Source organism: Eubalaena glacialis, chromosome 4 (assembly GCF_028564815.1).
Source record: "Eubalaena glacialis isolate mEubGla1 chromosome 4, mEubGla1.1.hap2.+ XY, whole genome shotgun sequence".
Classification (NCBI taxonomy): Eukaryota; Metazoa; Chordata; class Mammalia; order Artiodactyla; family Balaenidae; genus Eubalaena; species Eubalaena glacialis.
The window spans coordinates 123,488,722-123,507,228 of NC_083719.1; the positions used below are offsets into that span (position 1 = coordinate 123,488,722).

The following is an 18,507-nucleotide window of genomic DNA, read 5'->3' on the forward strand; positions in this document are numbered from 1 at the left end:
ACAAATAACCTGAAAACAGAGACAGAAAGAAAGGTCTTTCAGCACAGATATCGTGCTTGAAACCACCTAATAAAAGATGGTTTCCTAAAGTTTAAGCTATGCTAAGTTGTCCCAAGTCTCTAAGGATTTTTTACGACTTCTAGAAATCTCCTACTCTTCCATGGACTTCATTAAGCATGCCGGGAAAGTGGTACTGCTTCTTCCCTACACAGCCCAAATGGAATCTGGTGAACAAAGCAGGGCTTGGCTGGTGATCGCCTCCCTACTGCTCTGAATCTTCAGGGTCTTAGGAACCTCTGAAGTATGCCTCTAGAGCATGTCTTATAGAGGCACGGACACCAGAAACACTAGGAAAATGTTCCTAGAGGAAAAAAATTAGAGAAAATTGCACATTGAGGGGAGGGGTCTGCAATAAAAATTCAATGTTATTTATACTAGAAAGACAACAGGCGGAAATTGCCAACTCTACTATATATTCTCAGCAGATCCATAGAGAATGATTGTTTAGGGTTCTGAACTTCAAAGCATTTACTTGAACAGGGTTGTTAGCAAAAGCCTATATAATACCTCCCAAATCAAGATCCTTCAGATACAGCTTCATAATTGCCTTCACTCACTAGGTTCTGGACAACTCTCATTGTCTTCTTAACTGTAAGGATGCATCCTACATGAAGGACAGCCATGTTTCTTCTGCTTACCACTCTATTCCAAGTGCTTAACACAGTGTTTGAAACACTGTTAATAAGCACTCAATAATTTGTTGAATAAATGTGCTATATATGAACATTCAAGTTTATAAGAATAACAGAATTTAAGTGATTAAGGGATACAACAAATTACCACTTACTCCTCCAAAGTGAAAATGCAGTTAGCTACTCCTTTGTCACATTCCTTAAGCCTTAGGAGTAAGGATCGTGTCCTATCCTGTTTGTTTTTCATGTGTGTGTGTGGGGGGGGTTCCCTAGCTTATAATCAATTAAGCTTTAAGGATAGCAGTGAGCAGTTAGACAACTTAATTGATGCTGTAAGTCTTGGGTGGCATCTAAGTATTTTCTAATACAGATGTGAAGTTATGTCCAAAGATATTAAGGAGAGAAAACAGCATAACAAAGTATCAGCTAACATTGAGAACTTACCTGAGCCAGGCACATAAGTATCTAGTAAATAGTCATCAGAATGACTAAGTGAATGAATTTTTCAAGCGAAAAACAGAAAGACAAAACTACCACAAACTATAAAAGACATGAAGGAACATATCATCTCATTCCCACCTAAAAATTTGCAGTGACTCTCTAGGTAATTAAATCAACTCGAATTTCTGCCTGGAATCCAAGAATTATTATAATAAGGCCCAATTTACTTACCTGTTTCCAATTTCTCTCTCATTCCTCCAAGATAAACATTCCATTCCTGGCATTATCTCCCAAACAAGCCATGCATTTGCTTTCACCTCCTAGCCCTTATCCACACCTGGTTCCAAAAGCTTGGAATGCGGCCCTGCTCTCCTAGCTGCTACTCCAATCCTAATAATCCTTCATGTCACACCTCATCTGTGAAGTCTTATCTGACTCAAGTCCATAGAAACTTCTCCCTCTTCTGACCTAACAGCCCTGACATCGCTGGCCTTAGTCAAATACATTCTTGTTTCCCATGCATGCATTCCTTGTTTAATAAGTATGCTGCGATGGACTGGAACTATGGAAGCCAGGGCTCTAACACAGCTCTGCCACTGATGTATAGGATCTGGACAGGTCACTTGTCCTCTCTAGACCTGTTTCTTCATGTGGCCTCTTTGTTACCCCTTCAGCACACCAGCTACACGCCCCTGCCTCAGAGCTTTTACACCTGCTGTACCCTCTGCCTAATATGCTTTTTTACCCAGATTATCTGCTAACAAAACTATATATGCATTTACCCTTGGACCTACAAGCCAACTTCCATAAATTTATTCTTAAGATACACTTCCACAAATACAAAACCACATACCCACAAAGTTACTCACTATATAATTCTATACAGAGTCTATAAAATATCAGAAACTTAGATAAATGCCCATCCATAGGAAACTAATTGAATGAGTTACGGTACACCTTTACAAAAGTATAACACAGAGGAGTGAAGAGGAGGGACAGAAGGGGGCAAGGGAGGAAAAGGAGGACGACGAAAGAGATCTCCATGAACTAAAGTAAAAAAATATATACATATAGTTATCAAAAACTAAAGTTAACTTAAAAAAAGGTATAAAATAATTATCTATAACATCTACTTTTTACATGAGAAAGGAGGAAGTGAAGTACATATAAATAAATATTTGCTTATTTTTAGAAAAAGAGACACAGGAAAGATAATCTAGAAACTAGCGAAAAGGTTAGCTATAGAACATGGGAATGTGGTGCAAGAGAGTAAAAATTCTCTGAATGGATGTAGATTTGACTTTCAAACAGTGTAAGTACTTTACTTATTCAAAAAATAAATAAAAAGGGAATAAAACCATAAAATTGAATAAGAAAAGAGAAACAAATGACTTTATATTAAAACCACAAATGAAAAGGAATTCATTCAAGTAACATTTAAACACAGTGCTTTGACTATTTCCCTTAGTGAGAAACACCTTAAGGACACAAAGAACTGCAAATATGTTTTTGTTTTTCAAAAAATATATATTGAACTCTACTTAGTAAATCTGTTGTTCATAGTAGCACTGGATTGGCAAGTCTGAAATTATTAACAGAGCAAATGAGTAAATATACTGAGGTCCTTGGGAACCAGAATTTTCACTGTGTGAGAAGAAAGATACAAATATTTTCAGGGAAAATGCAAGAAAGAATTGTGGTATTAGATAAAATTATGATTTTTATATATACATATTTCTTAGCTCTGCCTGTTGGAAAAGCCTAAAAAAACCCCACAACTTAGTAGCAATGAGCACACAAAACACCCAGATCTTGCTTTCTTAATATCATTCTCCATTAAAATGAAGCAGAGGTCCTTGGAGAACAAACTGATTCCTGTTCTGGGGACAGGAAAACACAAGGTGAACAGGGAACTGCTTCTTGTGCCATTAAGCAAAGAAATGTTCCAAGACTGATGTGGAGATAGCAAAAGGACACAGGAACTAGCTTGAACGGGGCTCCCACTGGATAACTCCAGAAAATCTGAGCAGTCAAAGCATAACAATGGTAATAGATTATAGCATATATGAAAAAAAGAACCCATCAGTCCATAGTGGTTTGTGAAGAATGGTGAAAGGCAAAAAATAGAAGCAAAGGGGAAACCTCTTCTTTACAGAAGAATGATACCTAATACATGTAGAAGAAATGATAAAATTAAGAACTCACCTTATTACAACTACCAGTGTAGTTACTGGCAGAAAGATGATCGATGAATGCTACCATTTCCTGAAAGTTTGCTGGTAAACAGGATATTCACATAAATTTTAAAATATCACCTTACAGGCTACTTACTAATTACAAAAGGGAAAGATTACTTTTTCAATGGAGAAATCTGAAGATACTACTTTAACCAAGTGATCACACTTAGTATCATCAGTAATGGGAACACACCAACAATATATGAATCTGACAATCATCAACACATGATGCAGTGGGAAATATCACCCTGTAGTAGTCTTGCCAAGATTTTAAAATCTGAATCCAACCATGAGAAAGCAGACAAATCCAGATTGTGAGGCAAACTTACTAGCAACTGGCATGGAGTCATCAAAAATGTTACTGTGATGAAAGACTGAAAAAGAAAAGCTGAGAAACTGTTCTAGTGTGAAGGAGATCAAGAGACATGACCACAAAATGTAATGCTTAATCTCTGAATAGACCCTGAAAAAAAATACCTAATATTATTGCTAAACTACACTGGGCATATAAAATATATGCCCAATGTTACATTTCTTTGGCAAGATATATATATGTTTTTCTTTGATTATACAAGAGAATGTTCTAGTTCTTAGGGGTTACATGCTAAAGTATTGAAAGGTGAATTGTCATGGTGTCTGCAACTTACTGTTAAATGGTTCAAAATTTTTAAAAACTATATTCTAAATGCAAGGCAGTATCGTGGATAGGATCCTGTAATAGCAAAAAGACATTAGTGAAAAAACTGGTGGGACTTCCCTGGTGGCACGGTGGTTAAGAATCTGCCTGCCAATGCAGGGGACACGGATTCTATCCCTGGTCTGGGAAGATCTCACATGCCACGGAGCAACTAAGCCCATGCACCACAACTACTGAAGCCTGCGCCCTAGAGCCCGCGTGCCGCAACTACTGAAGCCTGCGTGCCTACAGCCCGTGCTCTGCAGCAAGAGAAGCCACTGCAATGAGAAGTCCGCGCACCACAGCAAAGAGTAGCCCCTGCCAGCCGCAACTAGAGAAAGCCTGCGTGCAGCAACGAAGACCCAACACAGCCAAAAATAAATAAATAAAAATTTATACAAATACAGACATAATATTAAAAAAAAGAAAAACTGGTGAAATCCTAATGAAGCCTTTAGTTAACTGCAGCGTACCAGTATTAATTACTTAGTTTTGACAACTGAACCAAGGTTACATAAAATAATATTAGGGGAAACTGAGTGAAGGGTTTACCAGAACTCTTCATACATTAGATGCAACTTTTCTATAAAGCTAAAACTATTCCAAAATAAAAAGTTCATTTTTAAAAATGTATGTTCAAAGAGAGAGAAAGCGAATGGAGCAAAATGTTAATAACTGGCAAATCTCAGTTGACAGGTAGGTTTTTGCTTTGTTGATAAATTGTTTCATTGTTCATTTTTTGTATGTATTTTATATATTTGTGTGTATATTATACATTTCTTATTGTTGTTCACTTTTTGTTTATGTGCATGACATTTTACAACTTAAAAAGAGTTAAAATCCTTTAGGAAGGTAACCGTCTCCCATAAAACAATAAGCCCAATGCAGCTTATTTTTCCTTCAGCATTTCAACTAGTTGCTGTTTTTTCAGTTTCACACCTAGTGAAGTAATAGGCTTATGCTTAGAGGCTTCCTTATACAAAACTTACATATCTTTAAACATAAAAAATATATTCAGCCCAGCAAGACATTTATTCTTAAGAGAGACACATAGGAATTCAGACTGAGGGAACAGAGAATCCATGAATCCCGACTCACACTTAATCCAAGGAAGTATAGGTTCATAGGCTCATTTAATAAAATAGGCACAATCACTTAAATAGTAAAATTATTTTTTCCTTTCACCTTTCTTTTTTTTGGCCAAGCTCATTTCATTTAATTTGCCTAAGTTAAACATAAGTAGGCTTTAGGCCCCAGGAAGGATTACTTTGACTTTGGGAATAACTAAGGCTATGCAGATTGAGGGAGCAGAAAAGAATCTAATGGAGGGCAAACAAAACAGTTGCCCCAAAAGAACCAAACAAATATGACATGATTATGGCCCACAGTAATCTTAATATAATCTTTATATCTTAATTCTGATATAGTAGTAGTAGTAGTAGTAGAAGAAGTAGTAGTATTCAGTAACATTTACTGAAGGCTCATCATCATCAGTAACATTTCTGAAGGTCTACCACTTGCCAGGCACTATGCTATATATAAGATTTTCTTAGATTGTTTCATCTAATCATCTCACAGTAAGCCCAGAAAGTAGGTAAATTACTAGTTCCATTTTACAGATGAAGAAATGGGCTGAGTAACTGGCCAAAACCACCCAAGTAGCAAGTGGAAGAAATGGAAATCTAACTTAGCTAGCCTGACTTCAGAGAATGTAACCTTATCCACTCTGCTATACAGCCTGTTCCTAGCAGATAAACAATGATTTGCACTTAATGATCTCTAAGGAATATTGCAGTTCTAACGTTCTATGACTTGCTTTAATGAATCTATAATAGAGCATTCAACTAGGCCCAGTCATCTCAAACTGTATAAAGCAAAACAAGGAAGCTCAATAAAATCTCTTTACATGACCTGAAAAGTTAGAATTCAGGTTCCTTAGGATTATCAGAGTTGGTCTTTCCCCATACTAAACCCTTCAAGAAATGGAAATGTTTTTCTTGTCAATCAATACCTAATATTTTTTCCTCATATGAAAACAGATGGCACAGACAATATCAAAAGACATTCCAGAAATAAAAGAATTTGCAATGCTGTTGGCTTGATCTTTTTTGTTATGGTTTTTGTTTTATTTATTTATTTATTTTGGGCTGCATTAGGTCTTCGTTGCTGGGCATGGGCTTTCTCTCTAGTTGCGGCGAGCGGGGGCTACTCTTCGTTGCAGTGCTGCTCAGGATTCTCGCTGCGGTGGCTTCTCTTTATTGTGGAGCACGGGCTCTAGGCGCATGGGCTTCAGCAGTTGTGGCACACAGGCTCAGTAGTTGTGGCACACGGGTTTAGTTGCTCCGCGGCATGTGGGATCTTCCCAGACCAAAGCTCGAACCCGTGTCCCCTGCATTGGCAGGTGGATTCTTAATCACTGTGCCACCAGGGAAGACCCCGTTGGCTTGATCTTTAAACACAACTGGACTCAAGACAAATCTGATAAATGCAGATTTCTGGGGGAAATCCTAAATCCTAAAATTTCACCTAAATTTAGTGAAAATCAAATAAACTGTTTATAAACTATTGATATTATCCTTGAAAAAATATTATTGGTGGTTAATTGAATATATTAAAGCTAAAAAAAATTCTTATAAACATAAGACCTATTTGTTCTTTATACAAAATACTGAGTGATCATAATCAAGTCAAAATATTCTCATTTGTTCTTTTAAAATCATCATGAGAGTTCTTTTTAAAAAGCAAAACTAGCTGTCTAATTTACTCTTTTTAAAGAAGAAAAACAGCTAACTCCACAATGGATATAATATAAAAAGTTGTTAAATGCTCCTTAGCCTCATAAATAATATGACGTATACCCCATACAAGAAGCATACTGACACTTTTGTAATAATCTGAAATACCAGAAGCTTCTGGGAAATGGTAATAATTTGTTAAAAAACAAAGTATGGTACAAACTACTTCTCTTCGAGGCCTCAATAAGGAAAAAAAATTTATTAGGTCCAGGAATCCAAGAAAACTTGGTGTATTTACAAGTACATGCAGAATTTGATGGTTAGAAACGAAATCTATTTAGGTCCAGCCTAAGATTCTCATAGCCCATCTATAGGCACAATCATGGTAGTAATATCCCCAGAAACCAGGATAAATCTCCAGTGTGCCTGAATTTAATGAACCAGATAGATCATTGTATCACCAATATCCGCCCGTAGCCCATTTTCAGTAAGATGAATTTTCTTGCTCGTGAGGTCCACGTGGAAAACAGCATGCTCAGAAATGGGGGTCTTCTCAGCGTGCTCTTTTCCCAGGACAGGAACTCGCCGAGGCCCCAACAGTGGATCATCAAATCTCATCAGTTTCACTTTGGAAAGGTCTACAGCAAAAGAAAGTATCAATATGAACATTTAATTACAGTCACTGACTCAAGCCCATGCCTGAGTCTGATAATTCACACTGGTTGTTATATCTAAAAAAATATTTTCATCAGATTACTAAATAGGACCCGATGTCAGAAAGTAAAGCTGAATCTAACAAATCTTCATCTTCTGTCAGCTTTTACCCAGATCAAAGACCAGCAGAGATTCTGGACAACACATCTCCTGGAATTACAAACCAAGGGGAGGGATTGATTATATTTTTGAGCATTATCCTATATGGTCTCTCCAATCACTTTTAATACACTTCAGTTAACCATTTTTCAGAATAATAAAAAGCCTAAAACTTATTTATCTTTCTTGTCTTTCTTCCTAGAATACTTAAAAGTGCAAGAATTGTAGCTTTTTGGGAAAGATAATTTTGGAAAAAGAATTACTACTCTAAGAAATAGCATTACCAGTTTCTTGTTTTGCTCAAAGGATCAAAGTGTATTAACAAGCTGATGAGAGACAAGGAAAGAAGGGGAATGGCTGGGGGAAAGGGTGCAGGTTTTAGAATTTTGAGCTTTTGGATGAGCTCCAACCCTCCCTTTGCTTGAGATTTTCCTGATCTGCTCTTGTGCAAGCTGATAAGATGGCTCCTGGTAAAGACAGCACTTGTCCCTTGAACAAATTTATGATCCAACAATCCTGCCAACAACTGAGCCCAAAAGAAATTTATTTATTTCAGCAATTCTGAGACTTTTCAACATCAAATGGTTTTATTTTATATGGTAGAAAAACACCATAAATGGCTACTAACGCTGATTCTGGATTTACAGCTCATTCTAAGTGTGGCATGGCTAGTTTATACTTAACCTGATCCACAGAAACTGAAGATATTTTCTGAATTACTTCCCACTCCTTTCTAAAGTAGATTGCTGGGTGGTCCATGAGCTACACTCCCTCATGTTGCCTTGAGAGTATGAAGCTTAGCATGAGAGGGATAAGATTTAAAAAAAGATAAAAGGAGACATTAATGCAGCTGGCGCCTATGCCAGGAGTACAGGTTATCCAGGCATTCTATTCTCCTTGGGAAACAAAGACTGAAAGGACTACAAGTTTAGAGTAGGGATCCTGGGGCTTACAGAGCAATTATCTGCAACTACCATGAAGGCAAACCCTGCCTAAGAGTCTTTGTAGAGTCTCTGCAGAGGCCATACAATCTATCCCCATATACAGCACAAGCCCTGAAAATTAAAATGGGAAAGGAGCACTTACAGTCTTCATGACAGCCATGGTCTTATTTGGGGGGAAGAACAGAATTCATTTTAACAGCTACTGCAATTCAACATGCACATCAGTGATAGCAAATTATTTTCTTATGGAAGCAGTGACAAGTCCTACCGGCAGATTTTATGCACAAAGCCTTTTACTGCAGATCTGCCTCTGTCTCTCTCTCTCACTCTCTCTGAAACAGACCTCCCTCATCATTCCAAGCAATGCTGAATCAAACTATTTCAAAGAAGCCTTAACACCCAATCAGGCTTCTAAGTGACAAAACACATCTGCTTTGATGTTTCACCATGTAGTTCATTACTGCCAATAAAATTATTGGTGCTTTCTTAGTGGTTTTACTATCTTTTCTTATCTCAGACCTCTCTTATCATTGAAAATGTTGAAATTTAAGTCTGCAACTACACAAGATTTAAGGCACTTAGAGAAAAGATGAGAGTGATTGAGAGTCCCTAGGGATTGATAATGTGAAATGGAGCTTTTCACCTCCAAATTATAGTTCATATGTGGCACGGGTGGTAAGTGATTTGAAGTCATTATCATCAAATAGTTGCTCCATGGCCTTTGTGGAGTGAAATGACGATTTTAGCTCCTAGTGCCTCCTGGACCTAGATCATAATCACCCTCAATACAATTGGCACTAACTGGATGACTTGCTGGCTATCACAGCAGACAGACTGAGAAATATGTTACTGAGTTTCACTCCTTTCCCATCTCATATACTCAATATACTCAGTCCCCTTAGATATCAAAGTATTCTGAGGGCTTTTGGAAAAGTCTTAAGTTTAGAGCTCTTCTGTAGACACTTGGAGGAATATCAATTGCAAACTTCCCCTAATATTTCTATCTATTTTCCAAATTCACAGCAGCCACTAATACCAAACTTAAAGCACTTCATGATAATATTACTCACAGCTAGAATGAGAAAGGATGCAAGAATTATGCCAGAGGCTCAGTGAGAAAAGACGAGCTAAAGAAAACACATCAGTACAGTTCTAAAGAACCTAGTCAGTGCTGCATCTGAGTGTATTTAAAAGGGAGTCAGGTTTAACATTATATTATATAATCCAATTTCCAATACAGGAATAAAACCTCTTATGCACTATAACCTCATAATAATCCTATCCAGCATGTCCACACAAATATTTATTTTCTTTAGAAGCCACCATACTGTTCTTCAAAGTTAAGAGTTCTTCCTACTACAAAAATTTCTCATGACTGAATATATGCAATATAAAACAGCCAAAAGGAAGGCCACAAAATGGCTTCCTATATGTTCACACTTCAAAATTTTCAAGTTCTGCTTTTTGTGGCCTATCAGTTCTAAGGATGGCATTATCATTCTACAGTACCTGGTTTATTGAAGGAACATGCTAAATGTCTACAACCAAATGGATGAACCTTGAAAACATTTTGCTAAGTGAACATACAAAAGACATACAAAAGAACAATATTGTATGATTCCACTATACAGGTACCTAGAACAGTCAAATACATAGAGTAGAAGAGTAGTTACCAGCGACTACAGGGAGGAAGAATGGGGAGTTATTATTTAATGGGTACAGAGTTTCAGTTTGGGATGATGAAAAAGTTCTAGAAATGGACAGTGTGATGGTTGCACATCAATGTGAATGTACTTAATGCTACCAAACTGTACACTTAAACAATGACTAAAACGGTCAATTTTATGTTACGTATATTTTACCACAATTTTTTTAAATGTCTGCAAACAAAAAAATTCCTAGTCCTAACATATTGCTGGTACACAGTGAAAAAAGTATCAGTGTTTCCCTCATGCTAGTACACACTTTCCCTTCACCCTCACAGGTATAATTCTCAAGGCCCTATCAAACAATGTTTTCTCCATAAAATCATCTCTGATCACCACAGCTGGAAATAATCTCACCTTTTTCTGTGTGTAAACTTTACTATATCTCTCTTACTGTACTCAGCAGTTTCTCCTTAGATTATGATTATGTACTTCAATAGCTTAGTCCCCTACTCCTTCACTAGATGCAGCCTCCTAACGAACAGTACTTTGTGGACTCCCCAAAGCCCCTAGTACCTACATAGGAGTCTCTGCATACACACTTATCTCTACACACACTACACATGACAGTCTCTCAAGAAATGACAACAGAAGGTACACGAATGACTTCAAGAGAACAAAAAATACATGGTAGAATGAATTCCAAAGGGCTACTTTAAGTCTTCTATATAAATGGAATGTTGTTACCCTGAATATAGTTCCATAAATTGGTCACTGTATAGGATTTGTAAAACCTTTTCAGAAAATTTTATACTGATGGTATTTGGCCCAATCAACTCTTGATTGCCATCAAGAAGAGAAGAGAGAGATCATGCAAAATAGGGAATCTCAACATTAATTTGTCTTCATAATTTGGAAGAAAAATAATACAAAAACAAACTAATTCCCTTCACACTCTTCTCAGCATAAGACCAGCTGAGTAATTAAAAAAAGAAGCTATACAATCCCACTACTGGGCATATACCCTGAGAAAACCATAACTCAAAAAGAGTCATGTACCGCAATGTTCACTGCAGCACTATTTACAGTAGCCAGGACATGGAAGCAACCTAAGTGTCCATTGACAGATGAGTGGATAAAGAAGATGTGGCACACATATACAATGGAATATTACTCAGCCATAAAAAGAAACAAAATTGAGTTATTTGTAGTGAGGTGGATGGACCTAGAGTCTGTCACACAGAGTGAAGTAAGTCAGAAAGAGAAAAACAAATACCTTATGCTAACACATATATATGGAATCTAAAAAAAAAAAAAAGGTCTGATGAGCCTAGGGGCAGGAGAGGAATAAAGATGCAGACTAGAGAATGGACTTAGGACACGGGGAGGGGGAAGGGTAAGCTGGGACGAAGTGAGAGAGTAACACTGACATATATACACTACTGAATGTAAAATGGATAGCTAGTGGGAAGCAGCTGCATAGCACAGGGAGATCAGCTCGGTGCTTTGAGACCACCTAGAAGGGTGGGATAAGGAGGGTGTGAGGGAGATGCAAGAAGGAAGAGATATGGGGATATACGCATATGTATAGCTGATTCACTTTGTTATACCACAGAAACTAACACAACATTGTAAAGCAATTATACTCCAATAAAGATGTTAAAAAAAAAAGCTATAAATTATTATATCAGGGGCTTCCCTGGTGGCGCAGTGGTTGAGAGTCCGCCTGCCAGTGCAGGGAACACGGGTTCGATCCCTGGTCCGGGAGTATCCCACATGCTGCGGAGCACCTGAGCGCATGCGCCACAACTGCTGAGCCCACATGCTGCAACTACTGAGGCCCATGCGCCTAGAGCCCGTGCTCTGCAGCAAGAGAGGCCGCCGCAATGAAAAGCCTGCACACTGCAATGAAGGGTAGCCCCCGCTTGCCGCAATTAGAGAAAGCCCGCGCACAGCAATGAAGACCCAACACAGGCAAGATAAATAAATAAAATAAATTAATTAATTTAAAAAAAAATTATTATATCAAATCTAATCATAGGAGATCTAGACTTAATCTTGCTAAGAAATTAAGATTATTTACATATTTTACCCGGAGGCACATTGTCTAAAAGAAAGAATATGAGCTTTGGAGTCAAATATATCTAAGTTTGAATTCCAGCTCCAGGATTTACTAGCTGTATGAACTTTGCAAGTTATTTAGCCTTTCTAACCTCCATTTCATCATCTGCAAAAGGGGAATAATACCCTCAATGTTATAGTGTTGTAAAAGGATTAAATGGCTAATACATGGCAGACACTCAATAACTTTTACTCTGTTTCTCTTCCTTCCCCAGGAACAGATTCAGTCAAGCAGGTTAGTTTGGAATATTAAGGGAATATGTTCCTTAATTCTGAATACTTCTGAGTGTTGGAAATTGCTTATTACAATTTTAAAGCTAGATGGAATCCTGGAAAAATATCTAATCCAGTGTCCTCACTTCACTAAAACAGAAATCAGTTTAGAGCTTAAGTGACATGGTCAAGTCACCAAGCTACCTAGTCACAATGTCCCAAAAGAGAATATAGGTGTCCTGATTCTGGGTCCAACATTCTTTCCACAACATTACATGACCGTCCCTAAGCAAGACAGTTACTTTTCTTTCTCCCCTCTGCTTAGAACTCATCAAATCCACAAGCTACTGCCAAATGTGCACTTCAAGGAAATCATTTACCTTTGATTCCTCGGTCCGCCTTCATTAAACGCCGGATTATAGAATCACGGTTATCTCCTTGCCTGATTTCAATTTTGGTTGAGAAGTGGCCATTGAATGGCTGAGAATTCACTAGGGAAACTGATACACCAGGCTAAGAAAATAAAGAGAAAATGAGTGTTATAAGAAATCAAACTTGAATACTGCTGAGGGAGAAGGACTCTCTGCTAGATTTTTAATGCCCAAAGAAAGACAGATTTAATTCTGGTATTCTAAAATCAAGACCAAGGGATACTCAGATATGAAAGAAAAAATGTACAAAAGCTCATGCTTATAACCAAATGCCTAGGTAAAAATGACTACGAGTACACGTATCAATACTGATGATGGATAAAAACAATAATTCTATTTTCTCTTCTAAAACTACCACCATTTATTGAATTCCTACTATGTACCAGATACTGTACGAAGCACTTTATAGACATTATTCCTATATCCTGAAAGGCAGTTCCTTAAGACCCCTTTTCACAGATGAAAAGCTGAGAACCAGAAAGATTAACAAAGTAGCCCAAGGCCACATAGCTAGCATGAGGCAGAGCCTCACCTTTACTGAGCATAAACTCAGTTCTATGCCATACTAACTCCTACATAATATAAGCTATAGAGTTAAAGAACTTGCTCATTATTTTAAGTGGAAAAAGTCAACTGAGCCTTATGAAACTTAAATACATAGTAGCTTAATGGAATGCTTGAAAGAAGCTTGAAATAAACATATTTGTATGGGGAAAACTATTTCATGTACCTATATCCATGGCCCAAATGACTGTACTTTTAAAAGCCACCATATCTTAATGTAATGAGACTATGTATAATCTGATGATAAATTTAGGAGGTCTGCATGATCATGATTACTTCATTCTTTCAAAATAGACTTTTTCTGCTTGCTGCATTTTCAATTAAATGTGGTAAAAGTAGCAGGATATATGTTAAGTCCTCTGCTTATCAAGAAAAGTAGGGCATTTTATGGACTCTCACAATGGCACTCCAGTGAACTTTACCAAATGCTGCCATTCTGAATGGATTCTTTAAGAGTTAATAAATAAAATCTCCCCAAACTTCAAAACCTATTTATCTTCACCAATAATGGCCAAAAAATAAGAAATTAAAAAAGCATTTCCAGGGCTTCCCTGGTGGCGCAGTGGTTAGGAATCCGCCTGCCAATGCAGGGGACATGGGTTCCAGCCCTGGTCCGGGAGGATCCCACATGCCGCGGAGCAACTAGGCCCGTGCGCCACAGCTGCTGAGCCTGCGCTCTGGAGCCCGCGAGCCACAGGTACTGAAGCTCGCGCACCTAGAGCCTGTGCTGCGCAACAAGAGAGGTCACCACAATGAGAAGCCCGCACACTGCAACGAAGACCCAACACAGTCAAAAATAAATAAATAAATAAATTTATTAAAAAAAAAAAAGCATTTCCAGTATAATGTGAAATGATGCATCAATCTGGTTTATGCCAGAAACCAAAAGTCTTGAATACCATTATTAAACCAAAACTCATCTGAAATATGAAAGCTCCTTTTCACTGTTAAAAAAAGTTTCACATTTCAATGTCCATTACCTTTTTTTTTAAGTCAGGTTTTGAAAATCATATTCTTATTTTTAAAATCACAATCAACATCTGATGCTACCCATGATAGTAAAGTAAGGAAAAGTGAGGGTTGCATTAACCAGGGAATTAGAGGACCTCAAATCCAGACCCACTACTAAACAACTAAGTGGCCTAAGCCAAGCTAATCACTTAACTTCTCTGGACCTCACTTCCTTCCATCGTTAAAATGATGGTTTTAGATGTAAAGCTCTCTAAGGTCTCTTTTAGCTCTAAAATGCAATGATTCAGTGAGATTCTTTCAACTTACTTCTGTTCTAAAAACATTAAGTGGTTTCCCAGGACAGCAGTCTTCCCTGACTTTATCTTCTGCTTCAGAGGCAAACTTGACTTCTATGTGTTCTAGCTAAGTAGAGGGGGAAAAAATGGAAGTCATCAGTATCACTTAATATGATTGGAATTAATCATCACCTCATTTCACCAAAGAGCAAAACCAGGTTCTCCACTTATCATGAAATTGCTTGTGCAGTTTTATTATTTTCCATATAAACATTAAATGAAACCTATCATCAAGTATTTAACACTCATGTTAGATGTCTCATAGTATGTTATTTATACAGTCATGTTTACCATCTTCTATAAGGAAATCTGGCATCTACCTGCTGCCTAAGAGGAAACAAAAATCAGTATAAAAGGCTTTCACTCAAATAAATGGAAAAACTCAGAAATGTAGCAAATTGCATATACCTGAATACAAGATGACCCTAAATAAAGTGTTCCCATTGTCCCAGTGAAAATATCCAAGAAGTTTTTTGACCTCCATGAGTATATATGAACATTTAGAAATATACATAAAATAGATATCTACTAATACTTACTTTATTAACACATTTATAATTACATGACATGAAATGCTTATTTAGAAATGCTTATTTCTTCCATTCCTGTGTTTCATAAAACAATTTTATTCAAACTCTAAACCTGCACTTCTTTACTTTAGTGTTTTCATTATTACTAGAACCACTTTTTGAATCCTCTAACACAATTTCCTACAGAAAATTATCTTTCCTTCTGCCTAAGGTGAATGAGAGACAGCATTTTTAGAATCTATATATTAAATTGTCACTGGGGCAGGAAGATGGAATGGGGAGAAACTCAGATATGTGAAAGCTACTGGTAATGGTCTAGTTCCTGAGTTGGGCAGTAGATTCACGAGTGGTGATTATATTACTAATTAAGAAAAAAAAAAAAACAGGGCCAAACATGCACCACTGATAATATATAATGAATCAAGGATTCTAATTAATCCAAATCTGTGATTCTGAGGTCTTAAAGGGAGGGGGGGGAAAAAAGCAATCCAGAGTACCCCATAATATGAGAGATGTTGAAAGCATTTGAATATAAGGTCTCTCCTCATTTTTTTTTACGGATAATTTTGAAGAGGAAATCCAGGCATATACAGTTAGTATTTTAGGAATAGAATAACTTTTAAGTGAAATAAGAGAACAGATCATTTCTTCTTCCTGTAACTTCTATACCACCCATTCTCTTTCCCCCCAAAATATATTTGGCAAAGGTACTAAACATAGAAGATGAAGTTTATAAAAAGGTTTATTATAAAACTAAAGAACCAGACTGTTTACTATAGTTAACTAGTTATTATAATCCCAGGCCCCTCTTACCTCAAGGGAATTGGTCAGATAGACTATATTCTCCATGAGCACTGCCTGTTCGTCAAATTCTAATTGCAAATCCAGAACACGAGGTCCCATCTTCTCCAGATTTTCCTAGCGGCCAAAATGGTTTTGAAAAACAAAATCACATTAAGAATATGATGAAAAGAACATATTTCTGCCAAAGCAATCAGTCTCTCAAGTGATAATATCTTCAAATTTGAACAGTTAAAGGAAAGGCCTTGGACTCATGGTTTCCCTTATCTATGTTTGCTTGGTAATGAAATTACTCGCTGAGAGTAATTATCATTTAAAGTATGATAAGATTAAGACAGCACTGAAAAGACTAGAAAGACAAGGTTTTCAGATTTTTATAAAAGAAATATGATTTCATCAGTTAATTTAGCCTGACTCAGTATGCAAACCCGAAGAACTCACTTTGACAAGGAATCAAACAAATGTCTTAAAATACCCTTTCAGGTAACAAATAAAATAAATTAAATTAAATTAAATTAAATGTTTCCAAGGTACCACATCTGTAAAGCTATTTCAAGAAACAGTGAATTAATAATAACCAAACAAAACATTCCTATAAATTTAAAAATTTTTTTAAAGGTCAGATTATATGGGTACTCAGATAATCCTGTGACATATAAAAAACCATTTCTTATTCTTAATTTTCTTTAACATTAAATAAAATATCAATATTTGCTGCTCAAGATGGAACCTTCAAGACCTAAGTTCATACGCACAAATACAGCTAACTGCCTAGAACATGTTTCACTTACATGAAAGTGACCTGACGTGATTCTTAATATTCACTACCTTCATTTACCATCCAAGTTGTTTCTTTTCCCATGAGGTGCTAGAAAACCCTTTTCTTATTCCCAGATTTATTAAACACTTTTCAAAGTTTCAAACCACTAATTTGCCTGATAATACCAAGTCATACCAATATTACTGAAAAAATATTTTACTACTCAAAAAATCTAACACTGGTTTTTCAAAAAGCCAACCCTTGAATCTAACATCATTTAAAATCAGTTTCACTGGATTCTATAAAGCATGTTACCAAAATTAATTGCCTCTGCAACCAACAATGGGATATTTTGTTGATTTCCCCATATTGACAATGGATCTGACATTTTGACCAATGGCACTAGCTGGGAACCAATGAATTGTGAGCATACCAGCAAACATAACTTATTAGTTATTAGTGTAGGTCAAGCCATGATTCTAAATTATTTCTGAAACTTCAAATACCATAAGGCTCAGATAGTTGACTCTTGTTCTAGGAGAATTAAAAGGCTTTCCTAAGAACACAATCTACTCCAATACAAGACAAGCTAAGAGTTTTGTTCTCTTATCAGGCAGGCATCTGTAGCCTACAAGATTCAAGAATTAATCTAAAGTATAAGAATAACCATTACATGCTTAGCAGGCTGGAAGACACTGATACACATTTTCTTAAAAAAGTACTGAGCCTACTTTTTGACAGGTAGTATTAAAATGTATTATGTGTATTAATTCATTTACTCCTCACAGCACTCCTAAAAGGTAGGTTCTATTAATTTCCTATTTTATAGATGAAAAACGTTGTGGCCCAGAGAATTTAAGTGATTTGTCTAAGTCCTCCAAACTAAAAAGTGACAGAAAAAAGGATTTGGGCCAAGATTTGTCTGCCCCCAGAGTCTGAAATCTTAAGCAATATACAGTCTTCTTTCTGTTTCTCTTTGTCAGGAAATCCACCAGATCAGTTATATATATGAAAAAGACTAAGAGTTTAACCCAAAGATTCTCAATGGGGGAGCTATGGTGGGGGGCTGATTTTGCTACCAGGAGATATTTGGCAATGTATGGAGGCACTTTTGGTTGTCATAACTTGAGTAGGGGAGGGAGAAATTCTACTGGCATCCAGTGGGTAGAAGCCAAGGACACTGCTAAACACCCTATAGTGCACAGGACAGCCCCCCACAACCAAGAACTATCCAGCCTAAAATACACATAGAGCCATTGTTGAGAAACCCTGATCTAACCACTATAAACAACGTTTATCCTGTTAAGCTAAACCTATACAAATGTAGAATCTTGTTCCAGTAATAGGATCTAGTAAAAATACCCTAATGTAAGCCAAAAGACTATGCCTCCTCCTTAAACTGAAAAGAAGGGAAGGTAGAATATGAAGAGAATCATTTAGTGCAGTAATTCTCAACCAATTTTTCTTCCACAATACATATTTTTCACACACTCAGCAATTCCACAGGTAAACCCCAAATCTGATCACTCATTTCCACAACCACTGATTGAAAAGTGCTATTTTAGCAGATTTCTTGGGGGAGACTGTGCCCAAAGT

At 36.8% G+C, this 18,507-nt stretch overlaps 1 protein-coding gene across 1 annotated transcript in view; it reads right to left on the reverse strand.

The window, feature by feature from the left end:
* Positions 1–7,025: 7,025 nt before the first annotated feature.
* The window catches only part of LARS1 (leucyl-tRNA synthetase 1), a 70,793-nt gene continuing 59,311 nt past the window's right edge, over positions 7,026–18,507 (reverse strand). Inside the window, exons 29-32 of the mRNA XM_061189793.1 lie at positions 16,164–16,268; positions 14,792–14,887; positions 12,899–13,031; positions 7,026–7,419 (exon numbers count right to left, since the gene is read on the reverse strand). Coding sequence (XP_061045776.1) covers positions 7,214–7,419; positions 12,899–13,031; positions 14,792–14,887; positions 16,164–16,268 — 540 coding nt within the window. The 3' untranslated portion in view covers positions 7,026–7,213. The remainder of the gene's footprint in view (positions 7,420–12,898; positions 13,032–14,791; positions 14,888–16,163; positions 16,269–18,507) is intronic.